The 13,028-nt window shown below is 47.6% G+C and overlaps 1 protein-coding gene across 2 annotated transcripts in view; it reads left to right on the forward strand.

Annotated features, from left to right (window-relative positions):
• Nucleotides 1-332: 332 nt before the first annotated feature.
• LOC132353319 (zinc finger protein 470) overlaps nucleotides 333-13,028 on the forward strand; it is an 81,710-nt gene continuing 69,014 nt past the window's right edge. Inside the window, exons 1-7 of one of the 2 annotated variants that reach the window (XM_059904421.1) lie at nucleotides 333-872; nucleotides 1,326-1,417; nucleotides 8,090-8,216; nucleotides 8,327-8,410; nucleotides 10,273-10,436; nucleotides 11,160-11,271; nucleotides 11,614-11,709. In XM_059904421.1, the coding sequence (XP_059760404.1) occupies nucleotides 665-872; nucleotides 1,326-1,417; nucleotides 8,090-8,216; nucleotides 8,327-8,410; nucleotides 10,273-10,436; nucleotides 11,160-11,271; nucleotides 11,614-11,709 (883 nt within the window). In that variant the 5' untranslated portion in view covers nucleotides 333-664. Of the gene's footprint in view, nucleotides 873-1,325; nucleotides 1,418-8,089; nucleotides 8,217-8,326; nucleotides 8,423-10,272; nucleotides 10,437-11,159; nucleotides 11,272-11,613; nucleotides 11,710-13,028 lie in introns of both variants that reach the window. The other variant, XM_059904422.1, reaches the window with a different exon arrangement.

Here is a 13,028-nt window from a genome sequence, read left to right on the forward strand (position 1 = left end):
GGTGGGATGCAGACCGGACACACGAAGGCACGCTGTGCTCACACATACCCCATCACAATCACATTCTGGACCCTGCCCTTTCCCCACCGCACATCCCCCAGTTCTGTTGGCTGACACCCGGGAGAAACGAACTCCAAGGACCACACTACCTGCCCCGCCCAGAGACATCATCAACATCCCCCGCGGTCCCGCCCCTCGCCATAAGCCCCGCCCCGGCTTGCAACTGCTCCTGCGCGCTCCAAGCCGGGAGCGACTCCCAGAAGCCCTTGGGGCGCTGTTCTGTCTAGCGGCGCGGCCTGTACTTCCGGCCAGACTCGGTTCCTGTGTGGACAACCACCTGGGCAGCCGCGGTCCGGAAGGGCCAGGAGCCGCTGACTTGGGGCCGAGTCGACGGACGCTGTGTAGGCCCAAACGGGCCCTCTCCTCCCCGCCCGCGCTCCTCTTGGCGCCGCCGGGACGCCGGCCGGGACTCCGTTTCCCAGAGGGCGCCGCGGCTGACGGACACGCCCACTTCCGGCGGCGGCCCGCCACCTGGGTTCCAGCTGGCCAGGCAGGGTGGCGGGCTCGGCGGCCGGCCGGGCGGGGCCCGCTGGGTGCCCGGCGTGCCCGGGCGGGCTGGGTGTGTTTGCGCGACCCCGGGGGCGTGTGCGCGCACGGTGGTGACATGCGGGGGGCGGCGAGCGCGCGGGCCCGCGGCCTGGGATCGCCGCCGCGGCAAGGCGTCCCCCGCACAAAGCCCGGAGCGGGCCGCGGCCGGAGCGCGGGGACCCCGGTCGCTTTCCCTTGCCCTGTCCGGGGAAGGCCGCGCGCAAGGAGTGGCCTCACATCCAGGGGCCAGCGGGGAGCGGCGACCACGGGGCCTGAGAACAGAGGTGAGTGTGACAGGTGGCCCGGCGGGTGGACGGGGACGAATTCATCCTCTCAGGGTGAGGGGAGGGTGGGGTCTGGGACAGGAGGCCTCTCGGGGCCCAAGTGCTGGTGAATGGCGTCCCTGGGCTCCGGGGCTGTCGGACAGGGGCATCCAAAGGCTTGGAAATTCACCGCGAGAGCATCAGTCCGCGGTACAGGATCACTGTAACCGGACACCTCCCTGTTTCAGGGCTCCCAGAGGGAAGAAACGCCCCCTCCCTATCCGTGACAGCCTCTAGTAGAGTAGCGACCACATCCCAGGTGACCCTTCAAAACTGGTCCCATCCTACACATGCTCGAGCATTTGACGCTCCACTTGTTGAATCCGTTTCTGATTTACAGCTGTCGTTTAAGACTCAGTAGGAAGGGAGCGCGGTGTAGATCTGGCCTGTAGCTACTTCTCTCTCTTCCCCCAGCTCTGCCTTCCGGGGACACGGCCTTCGTGCAGGTGAGGAGACACAAGCAGGAGGCGGCAGGGACAGGAATTGAACGGCAAGCCACCTCCCAGGTGAGTTGGCATTTCCTCTCTCCTCTCTGAAATACAAGCTTGCTTTTCAGGACTTAATGTTTCTTTTAAAAGTTTTCAATCTAAGAGACCTGTCAGGGGAGCTGGTTCCCATTTCCTCACATTCTGGTGAGTGAGGGGCGACAGGGACAGCCCAGGGCCTCCCTCCCTGCTTCCTCTTCATCCCACTCAGAGTTCGTTCTTCACTGAAGAAACGATTCAGCCCCTCCTTGTGCAGCTTTTCTCAGAGGAACTCTGACGGAGCAGAAAGGTACTCTTTAGCGCAAACAGGACAGCCCCTTGTGTTGTACCTGGTGTGTTTGGTATTCTCTTTGTGCCAGCCCCTGGAGAGACAGATGGCTAAGCCCCAGGCCCTGCTCCCAAGGAGCTCACAGCCTGTGGGTGGAAAGTCATGGAAGCATACAAGGTTCTGAGTGTGAGTTTTAGGACCAGGTACTGTGAGAGCAGGCGGGAGGAACTCTTGGCTCGTAGCTGCCTGTCGGGGAAGAGTAAGGAGGTGATTTCTGAGCCCCATGTTTTGAAGGGAGAGGAGAGGTTTGGCAGACAGAAGAGGAAAGGGCAGCCCTGGTGCAATATGGAAGGCTGTCTTTTCCTCACTTGATTGCGTTGCTTCTTAGAATGCTAATAAATTTTTTGTTTCTGTCAGCTGTGTCTCCTAAATATGTGATCGCCAGCTCATAAACGTATGAGCTGGATTTCAGTTGCCCAGACTGCATAGATTACCAGTGATCTCCATCCGCATTACCAAAGGCAGTGCTCAGTTCTTCGTCCTCCTTGATTATCTTTGGCACTTGATGACCGTTGGCATTTGAAATAGTTCAGGGGTTGACAGGCTTTCACTGTAAAGGGCCAGGTAGTAAATATTTTAGGCTTTGCAGGCTGTGAGGTCTCTGCTGCAGCTACTTCCCTCTGCCTTCTAGAGCTAAAGCAGCCACAGACAATATGTGATTGGGTGGGGTTGCGTTCCAATAAAATTTTACTTACAAAAACAGGTAACTGCCACCCCCTGAAAGAGCTCGCCCTGGCCCGCCCACCTTCCTGACTTATCAGCTTTCACTGCTGGTTCCTCCTCATCCTCCTGACCTACAGCTGTCGCTGTGCCTCTGGGCTCTGTACTTGGCTCTCTCCTCTTGTCTGTCTGCAGCACTTCCCTTGGGGAGGTCAGCCCGTTGTTGTCTGCACAGACCAGCCAAGCACTGGCTTCTCCCAATCCGCCTTTCCAGCCCAAAGCTCTCCTCTGAGCTCCAGGCCTCTGTGTCCAACTGGACTCCTCTGCGTGAATGTCGAATAGGTAACGCAAACCTAACACGTCCAGACCCAGGTTCCTGGGGTTCCTCCCGACAGTTGTCTCTGTCTCTGTGGCAGTTTCATGCTCTGAGTTACTCAGGCCAAAAGCTCTGCTGTCATTCTTGTCTCCTCTCTTGCCCTAACCTCCCACGTTTGGTCCATTTGCAAATCCTGTCAGCACTGTTTTCATGTTGTGCCCAGAATCTGACGGTTATCACCACTGCCGCCACCGCCTCAGTCCTCGTTATCTTACCATTGGCCCCTTCTACTCATGCTCCCCGTGGTCGCTTCCCAGGGCAGCAGCCAGAGGAGTCTCTTCTGTCACTGTCTGCTCAGACGCCCCGACGGCTTTCCCAAGTGAAGGCCAGATCCTTAATGTGACTGACAGGGCCCCGGGTGACCCGGCCCCCGGACCTCTGACACGTGCTACCACACTCCCCCATCACTCACTCTGCTTTCTCAGAAGTTGCCTTCTCGTTTTCCTGATCACTGTGTCTAAAATTCCAGAGCCTCCCACCCAAATTCCTCACACCCCTCTTCCTTGCTTTACTTTTTAAGACTCTTAGCACTTTTCAACATACTATATACTTAGTTTATCTGGTTTTCTCTTGTCTGATTCTCTTGTACCACAAAGTACATTTGACACAGGCAGGGATTTTGGATACTTTTGCCCCAACGCCTGATACGGAAAATATGGGGTGGATGAATGTGTGAATGTAGTCTTAAAGTTCTCTTGGAGCCAATGTTTCACTATTTCATATAGCATTACAATGATACTTTTTATACCTGAAAATGTGCATTATCTCTGATTACTTTCTATGAGTATATTCCCAGAAGTTTTTCTTTCCTTGTGGATTAAAGTTTACCAAACTTACATGAAAACAAAATACTTTAAAAATTATATGTGGATGGAACAGCAGTAGGGCCTCAAAAGCTAGAATTCTAGATTTTACTTTTTTACTTTAAAAAAAAGTAAACTTTACCCCCCTCAAAAAAAATTATTACAGACTTTTCATTTGTGTATTTTAAAAATTAACTGAATTGAATTGAACCAAAAAAAACCCCTTTGATGCATTTTTTTTTTTGAACTGTAGTTTGTTTGTTTTAATTTTTATTCATTTGTTTGACTGCACCGGGTCTTAGTTGCAGTGTGTGTGATCTTTAGTTGCGGCACGTGGGATCTAGTTCTCCAACCAGGGATCGAACCCAGGCCCCCTGCTTTGGGAGCATGGAGTCCTAACCGCTGGACCACCAGAGAAGTCCCTCCTGTAAAATACTTTTTACTCGTTTTTTCCTGTAAAATGTTAACACAAAGTATTTTTCTGTAAGGATAAGGTTGCTTTTTGGTTTTTATTTGTTTTTAAAGTTTATCTCGTCTTTATTATGATTGAGAGTTAAAGCACCAGATCAATTTCATATTATCAGTACAGATTCTGTACCTGTATGTTTCCTCTGTGGTGTAGTATGACCCTGTGAAACCCACTTGAAAGTCTACACGCCTGAATGATGGCAACAGGAATAAGACCAGGACCTGCACATTCTCGCTGTGTCCTCACATGGTGGAAGGGGCTGGGGAGGTCTCTGGGGCCTCATCTGTAAGGACACTAATCCCATTCATGAGGGTGGGCCTCCCAGAGGCCCCCACCTCCAAATACCATCGCACAGGGCATTAGGATGTCAACATAGGAAGTTTAGGGGGACACAAACATTCAGACAAAGAGCTAACAAAAGTCATTGATTCTGTATATAAGGAGCAATCTGTATAAACTGGGAAAATGTCTTAAAAGGATATGCACATACTGTTACTTTGGGGTCCCTCTGGAACATGGGATTGGAGAGATGGGGAAGGGGATGTTTCTTATTAAGAAGAAAAATCAAACCCAAGAAAACCCAGTTGCCAAGTATAAGAAAATATTTGAACTTGTATTCTTCTCTTTAAGGGCCCCCAAATTCCAGTTTTACCAATAACAAAGTAGTAACAAATGCTAGAAATATAGGCAACATTTTCTCTGACTCCAACAGACTTATAAAGTTACTGTAAAGATCCTGTGAAGATATTTTAAAAGATAGTGTAATTTGTATACAATTTATATACTACATGTACTGTATATATTTTGTTTCATTTAGTAAGGAATATCTGAAAGCTATTTAAATATCTGAAAAAAATAAGTGCAAGACTTCCCAGCCAAGGAGCAGGCAGTTAGAATTATAAGATTGGAATCTGCAAAAACCCATCATTCATTCATTCATTCATTCATGCTGTGCCAGGTCTCAGTTGTCGCACGTGGGATCTTTGTTGCGGCATGCGAACTCTTAGTTGTGGCATGCATGTGGAATTGAACCCGGGCCCCTGTGTTGGGAGCACGGAGTCTTACCCACTGGATCACCAGGGAAGTCCCCAAAACCCATCTTTTAGAATTGGGTCAGAAAAGTAGCCTCTGTCTCAGCACCTATGTCTTTGAATGCAATTGAGAATGTTTGCCAAAAAAAAAAAAAAAATCTGCATTGAAATGTTTTGTTTGTTTTTAAACCACTTTGTTGAGGCAAGATTGACACATAGAAAGCTGCACATTTTTAATATGTACAACTCGCTGAGTTTGAGGATAAATATATACTCATGAAACCAGCACCCCCATCAAGACCATAGACTTATCTATCAGTCCCCAAAGTTTCCTCCCTTCCCTCTTTAGTATTCTTACTTTTTTGGCAGTGAAAGCACTTAGCATAAGACCTACCTTCTTGTCCGACTTTAAGAATGCAGTGCAGGGAATTCCCTGCCGGTCCAGTGGTTAGGACTCCGCGCTTTCACTGCTGAGGGCCTGGGTTCAATCCCTGGTTGGGGAAGTAAGATCCCACAAGCCATGGGGTGTGGCCAAAAAAGAAAAGAATACAGTGCAGTTTTTTTAGCTATAGGCACCGTGCTGTACATTAGAACTCCAGAACTTACTCATCCTGCATTACTGAAACTTTGTACTCTTTGATCATCACCTCCCCATTTCCCCCTCCACTGGCCCCTGGAAGCCACCATTCTACTCTCTATTTCTAAGAGTTGGGACTATTTTAGATTCCACATATAGGTGAGATGGATCATGCAGTGTTTGTCCTTCTCTCCGGCTTATGTCACTTAGCATATGCTTCGAAATGTTTGGGTTTTCATATACCTGAAGATTTCCACTGCTGAGTCTTGCGCAATTTTCAAAACTTGAAGGCATTTAAGGAACCGCTGGTGCAAAATGCAGGTCAATAACAGATCAGGGTGAACAACCTAGGGAACAAGAGCCGAGCCTGCTTAGCGAGGTAAGCGCCCCTGCCAGTCACTCAGCCAGCAAATCCGTTCCTCTGCCTTCGAGGCTGGGTGCGCTCACTTGAGGACTTGCTGCTGCGAGCCGGCCTGCATTTGAGTCTTTGCTCAAGGCTGACTAAGCAGTTCCCGGCTGTTTCCCGCAAGTATTACCAGGTGTTTTCCGTGTTTTATGGGGCCTTGGCGTCTCCCGCTTAGGAGAGCCCTGCGTCGGGACTTCACCATCTCCACACAAAGCAAAATACCACTCACAGAACCCTTTACACAGTTCAGTTAAAAATCTTCAAGGTTGGTGCAAGTTTAAAGAACGTGTGATAGTATTATATATTATTCAACAGATACCAAATCTCCAAGGGGCTTTTGTTGCTGGTAGAATTTAAATGGAAAGGTTGAGCCGTGGGTCAGCGTCAGCACAGCGAACGTTCATTTGGCGTTTACAAGGCACCTCACATTCTGAGCGCCGTCCTTGTGCCATCCTTTTTAACCCACGTCACGGTCTGTGAGGTTGGTTTTGTTGATGTTTCCCTTTTAAACATGGGCAACTGAGACATAGAGGGGTTAAGTAACTAGCCGAGGTTTCAGAGCCGGTGAGTGGACGGAGTCCTGAATTCAGCCTTCGGGGTAGTTGGACTTTTTTGCTTCCTGATTTGAGTCTATGCTTTGAAAATCCCAAGGCTGCCAGATATTTAAATATACCTTCTGTTAGCCTCAGATTCTGGGGGTCAGAGTTTGAATTGAATAAATGTTCAAAATACATTAGGTTGTATCAGCATTGTACACTGAAATCCTAAAAATATGCTACATAAAATTCCACCAGCAGTGCATGAGCAGCAGACCCAGTCGTAAGCGGGCTTGCAACGCCTCCTCGATATTTGCCCGCTTCTCTGAGATGGCACCTTGATTCTCTTTTTGTAATTGTGGTGTAGTTGACAACATAGTGATTCACAATTTTTAAAGGTTATACTCTACTTATAACTATTGTAAAATGTTGGCTGTATTCCCTGTGGTGTACAATACACCTTGATTCTCAAAGGCATCTTATTAATGAAAAGCCTTATCATAGTTTTCATTCGAATTATACACTCATCTTCATTTCAGAAAAAAAGAATTCGGTTAGTTTGTTTTAAGTGAACATTCAACATGTAGTGAACACTAAAAGCAAATAGAAATCCTTAGAACACACTTTGGGGTTTAGTCATGTGATGTTCACCTCCAGGTTTATTTCCCCATTCTTTTTGTTTTTTTTTCCCTGGGAGAAAGAAGGATTTATCATGACTTGCAGGAAGTGATGCGAACACTGGGGATCCTTCCCAAAGCAGTGTCTCCTATTTCCCCATTCTTGTGCTGAGCCAGGGCACTTGACTATCCTCGTGGTAAAAAATGCTCTGGTACCTATTGTGCGTGGAACAGTTTAGCCTCCGTTATTTATTGTTTCTAATTGATGTCACATATTTCTCTTGTGTGTACCTCCTGTCACCGGCACAAAATTGCCAGTTCTCCAAGGGTAGAGGCTCTCTATTTTTCTCTTTTCTCTGAAGTTTACGATGTAATGAGGCCCGCTGTCCAGTAATTAACTAGATTTCCACATCACTGGGTATTTTCCCTTACATATAATCTCCTACCTAAAATGAAGAGGGGGTAACCCTTAGACCCCTATATTAACTTGCAAGGACTGCCATAAGGAGAACACCACAGGCTGGGCAGCTAAAACAACAAACAGTATACCGTTCTGGAGGACAGAAGTTTAAGACCAAGGGGTGAGTGGAGTTGGTTTCCCCTGAGGCCTCTCTCGTTGACTTGCAGACAGTCGCCCTCTCGCTCTGTTGTCACATGGTCCTCCCTCTGCGCTCACCCATCCCTGATTTCTTCCTCCTCTTACAGGAATACCAGTCAGATCGGATCAGGGCCCAACCGTGTGACTTCATTGAACTTTTAGTCACCTCTTTGAAGGCCCCGTCTCCAAAAACATTCACCTTCTGGGTACGGGGGGTTAGGACTTCGACGTGTGCATTTGGGGGGCAGGGCCTGAGCACTGGTCCAGCAAGAATGTGGTTTTGTCGTTGCAGAGCTTGGTGACATTTGGGGATGTGGCTGTAGAGTTCTCCCCGGAAGAGTGGGCGTGGCTGGACTCTGCTCAGAGGAGTCTGTACCGGAGTGTGATGCTGGAAAACTACAGGAGCCTGGTCTCGCTGGGTAAAGGCCCCTCCCTCCCTCCTCATCACCACGCCCTGCGCCGTCCTCTTCCTTCAAGCCAAGGACAGACCCACAGCATGACCACGTCCCGTTTCTTCTTACATATTTAGGACTTTGTGTTTCTAAGCCCAAAATGATCTCCTCATTGGAACAGAGGAAGGAGCCCTGGGCGGCGAAGAGAACGTTGACAAGAGGTGGGTGTCCAGGTGAGCGTGGGAGACCCAGGTGGGGTGAGGCCGTGGCGGTCGCAGCTCCGCGCCCTCAGACACCTGGGATCATCAGTGGACTTGAGCCTCTGGCCTGGAGGGAAAATCAAGGCCTGGGCTTTGCAAATTCTCCTTCTCTCCATCTCTTCTCTCCACCTCTGCTTCCCCCCCACCAAGTGTAACTTTTTTGTTTGTTTGTTTGTTTTTATGGCCACGCCACGCAGCCTCTGGGATCTTAGTTCCCCAACCAGGGATCGAACCCGCGCCCCCCTGCAGTGGAAGGCAGGGTCCTAACCCCTGGACCACCAGGGAAGTCGTGTTACAACTCTTGTAACTCTTGTCCTCTCCTCTGGATCTCATGTTTTCCCAGCACCCGTCTTACCCTTTTGCCTTTCACACTTACACAGTCGTCCCTTTCTTTAAAAATCTTCGGCTGATTCTGATGTAGTTTTTACTATTTTATTTCTCTTTGATGAAATGACTTTCATTTATAGACTTCTTTTAACTGATTGTTACTGCGCATCAGCTTTCAGTGAGCCCACCAGGTGGTGGCTGGGAAGATGAGCCTAAGCCATTAGAAAACTAACCATCCCGTAGGGACGATAAGACATTTCTTTACACATAAGTGCAGTAGAAAGTGCTGTCCTACATATGATTAGTGTAAATAGGTACCTAAGAGGAAGAAAAAAGTCATTCCCGGTTTCAAGCCAGGGAAACAAGGCACAAGAGTAGAGCCTTGAGCAGAAAGGTGAGAACAAGAAGAAAGAGATTGGTAGTTCAGGAGAGGATTTGTTTTGGGCCGTGATCTGCCTGGGGTCCAGGCGGACTTCCCCCGTGCAAACAGGCTGCACACAGGTGGACGATTGGCTCTCAGAAGGAAAGGACGCTGATTCTGATTTGATGGAATGTTCTTGCAGATGTTGTGATGCAGATATCATCATATTTATACCACTTGGGCGTACAGAGATTTCAACCACAACACTATTTCTGGAATAGCAAGTTAACCAAGTAAGACAAAGAATCAGAATTACAGATTTCTTTTGGAGGTTCCTGTAATAGGAAATGACTACCGTTTCTAAAGAATTGAGAATCTTGTAAGACCTCTTTGTTCAAACCGTACTTCGGCAGAAAAGTTTGTGTCAACAGGACAGTTTACAAACTGTGACAACTCACGTGGGTCATCGTATGACCCAGGAGAACTGGAATGGCGTTCTGGGGGAAAGTTTGCCATTTATCATGGTACTAAATCACATTCTCTGAGCTAGTTTTCTGAGACAGAACTGTTTTTTCCCCTTCTGTTGACCCTTCCTCTCTTGCTGAGACTGTAGTTGATTTTGAAGACTTGTACTTTTAAGGCCAGGATCTGAACATTGGTTAGTTAGCATTGTAATCAAAAAAAAAAAAAAAAAAAGAGCTAGAGAAGAAATTTTTGCTAAATAAAATGGAGAAAGAGTCAAAGTGAGACTTCCATAATAGCACTGAGATAAGGATCACATAGCGTTTCCTTCAATAGGCTCTGCGCCCTCTTTGTCTAGTTTGGCCACATTTTATCTTAGATTTAAATCTCTATGAGCTCTCTCACCTCCTGCACTTCGATCTCTTTCTCCAGTCTCCTGCTAAAACTATAACATGCACTACTTGGTCAACATTTAGGTGTGAAAACTCACATTGTGTCCTTTAGGATTAAAGCTACGCAAATTTGTGAATGGAATGCCAATTGGTCATATAAAACAGCTTTCGAAACAGTATACTTTTTTGAGGATTTTTTCCTGTCTGATTACATTTTGGAAGATTTCTTCATACTAGTATGTAATCGAAGAGATATTTACCTTCTTAAAAATATCTTTTAGACTCACGGGCTCTGCCAGAGACCAAGGAGTTATCTTCAAAGAAGAACTTCTGTGAAGAAAAGTCATCCCAGGCGGTGCTAATGGAGAGGCCCACAACCTGCAGTCTGGAGTGCTCCGTTCTAGGGGAAGACTGGGGTTACAGTGCTGTGTTGGAGAGGCATCTGGTGAGTCAGGGTGTAAATGGAGGGGGAGACATGCTTACAGATAAGTTGCACGAGGTAGACTTGGCGAGATTCCTAGTAAGGCACTTACAGAGGCAACGCTGATGACTCCCAGGAGCTTCCTTGTGTCCTTCACAAAGAAACCCTTCCTTAGGAAAGCGATCTTGTCTGCAGGAAGTGTGGGAGAAGTTTCCATTGGAATCCAGGGCTGCTTACCGACAGTGTCCCCCCAGAAGAGAGAGTACCTGCAGTCTTGATACACACAAGGGGGGACACTGGGTCACAGCAAGTCGTAAACAAGTCTGTTTAAATCAGAAATGTTCGACTTGTAATGGATGTGAGAAAACTTTGAATAGGATCTCAACCCTTCCTTTTCATCAGAGATTTCGTACGAGAGAAAAACCCTCTGCAGACTTAATTGAACAACGTGTGTTGAATGTCAGGAAGCCTCCAGTGAACTTGAGAAAATCCATACCCTCTGTACCTTCATTCTCCTCCAAGAAATTATAGATTCTCCATGGCACAGTTTCCCCTATTTTTCTTTTCTTTCCCCCTAAATATATACGACATAACTAACTCAGTCAGCATGTGACCGGGATCACTCAGAACCTAGTGAGAATTCTTGGTACACAGTGCCTCTCACAGCATGTGGATGCAGCCCACCCCGCAGAGCCATCGTGGGTTCACAAGCACGGTTTGATGAAAAACGTGTTTGTACCATTTCAGGGCTTGGTGACCATCACGAACATGGCTGTAGACGTCTCCCAGCAGCCAGGCCCAACTCGGAAGAGTTTCCGTAAGAACGTCGTGTGGGAGGACCACAGTATGGGGGCAGTAGGTAAGGACGTTCCTCTCCCAAGTCTGAATCTTCAGGAGCCCCCATTTTCGTTCCTCAGTTTTGAATTGTGTGTGTGTTTGGGAGGGAGTGGTGTGGCGGGGTTGTCTTCCAAAGCATTGGGTTGAATTTTTACTCGCAATTCTTAAGAGTGTGACGTTTGTAGAGTTGAAAGTTAATATCTTTGTCATACTTGAAGCATCATCTTCAATATCCTTAAAATACTCTTCACTTTTTTCCTGGTCCTTCCTGTAATTAAGCACTCTTCTTCAAAGCCAAGGAATTGGTTGTCCATTTAAGAATGCCAAGGGTGTGACCGAAACCCCTGTCTTTTCCCATGTGCAGGACGTTGTGTGTCTGAGCCAGACTTGGTCTCTTTGCTGGACCTTGGGAAGGAACCCTGGGTGGTGAAAGGAGAGCTGGCAAGAGGCCCGTCCCCAGGTGAGCGCGGGAGGCCTGAGGTGGAAACGCCACTGCAGGCCAGAGTGTGGTTCTCACCAAAGAGGCCAGGTGCTCCCTAACATACAGAGAAAACCCACCACGTCCTCGGGTCTGGAAAGAAGATTGAGATCCGAGCTTTCAAAATTACACTGTTCTCTCCTCCTCCTCCCCTCCCCCTCCTCCCCCTCTTCTCCCCCTCCTCCGCCTTCCTCCCCTCCTCCTTGCCCCCCACCCCACCTTCTCTTGGTGGATAACTCCTCCCTGTAGCTCTGCTCCTGTCCTTGGCCACTCAGACATGGATCAACCACTTGGTTCCTTAAATGATCTCTTCCAGACCCCGAGGGTTTCTGGAGCTGTCTTCCAAAGGTCTGATGTTCGTGGTCAGATGGCCACTCACTTCGTGATGCATCCATTCCTGTAAGAACCACAAATTGAAGGAGGGAGCCACTCGGCTTGACATTGGCAGGCGATTGGAGAACGAGGGAATTTACACCTCTGTCCTCAGCCATCAAATATTTACTCCCATGGAGGGGATGACATGTGCATGGATGACTTGCATAAACCAGAGCTTGTGAAGTTCCCATCATGGCCTTACAGAGGCAAAGGAGAGGGTTCCCCCCAGAGAATCCTTGTCTGGGTTGGAGAGGGTGGGCAGACGGATTGCAAGAAGACGTGGGCGGAGGGCCATTTCTTCGATACACAAGGAAGGAAAAGAAACTTCTTTTGAAAATAATGGTTTTCAGAAAGTGTAATCCTGTCACCTGTCTGGGAAAGGAATAGAAAATCATAACCCTTAATCACAATATGTTAACAAGACAACTTTAGGCCCTTCAAGCCCTGATGAACACATATGTTGTTTTACGTGGTAGAAATAGAGTTTGCATTCCGTCCTGCGTACTGATGTTTTCACGTGAGTTCCATGTTCTGTGTGCCACTGCTCAATTAGGTTGCATCACATTTCTTGGTGTTAAAAATATACTTATAATAGGCACCTTTATGTTAGTGAAGGCTGTACATTTTGGGGATGCCTGTATCCCTGGAAGTGAAAATCTGCTGGGCTCTGAGAATTTTCTGTTCTAGTGACTAGCAATGAACAGATGACTAGATGTATGGGTTTAATTGCATCATCATAGCATTGGGTAGTTTGGTGAAAATGTTTAGCTTATTATTTGGTGAAAGATTATAGCCTAAAGTTATTTTTATATTATGAAAATGAGTTGAATACTTTCCCCAAATTTTGTTATTGTCTTTATCCTTTTGTAAAATGTCCCTCATTTATATCCATTTCTCTATTTGTGTCTTAAATTTTTTTTGTTTTT

The sequence above is a fragment of the Balaenoptera ricei genome, chromosome 19 (genome assembly GCF_028023285.1).
Source record: "Balaenoptera ricei isolate mBalRic1 chromosome 19, mBalRic1.hap2, whole genome shotgun sequence".
Lineage (NCBI taxonomy): Eukaryota > Metazoa > Chordata > Mammalia > Artiodactyla > Balaenopteridae > Balaenoptera > Balaenoptera ricei.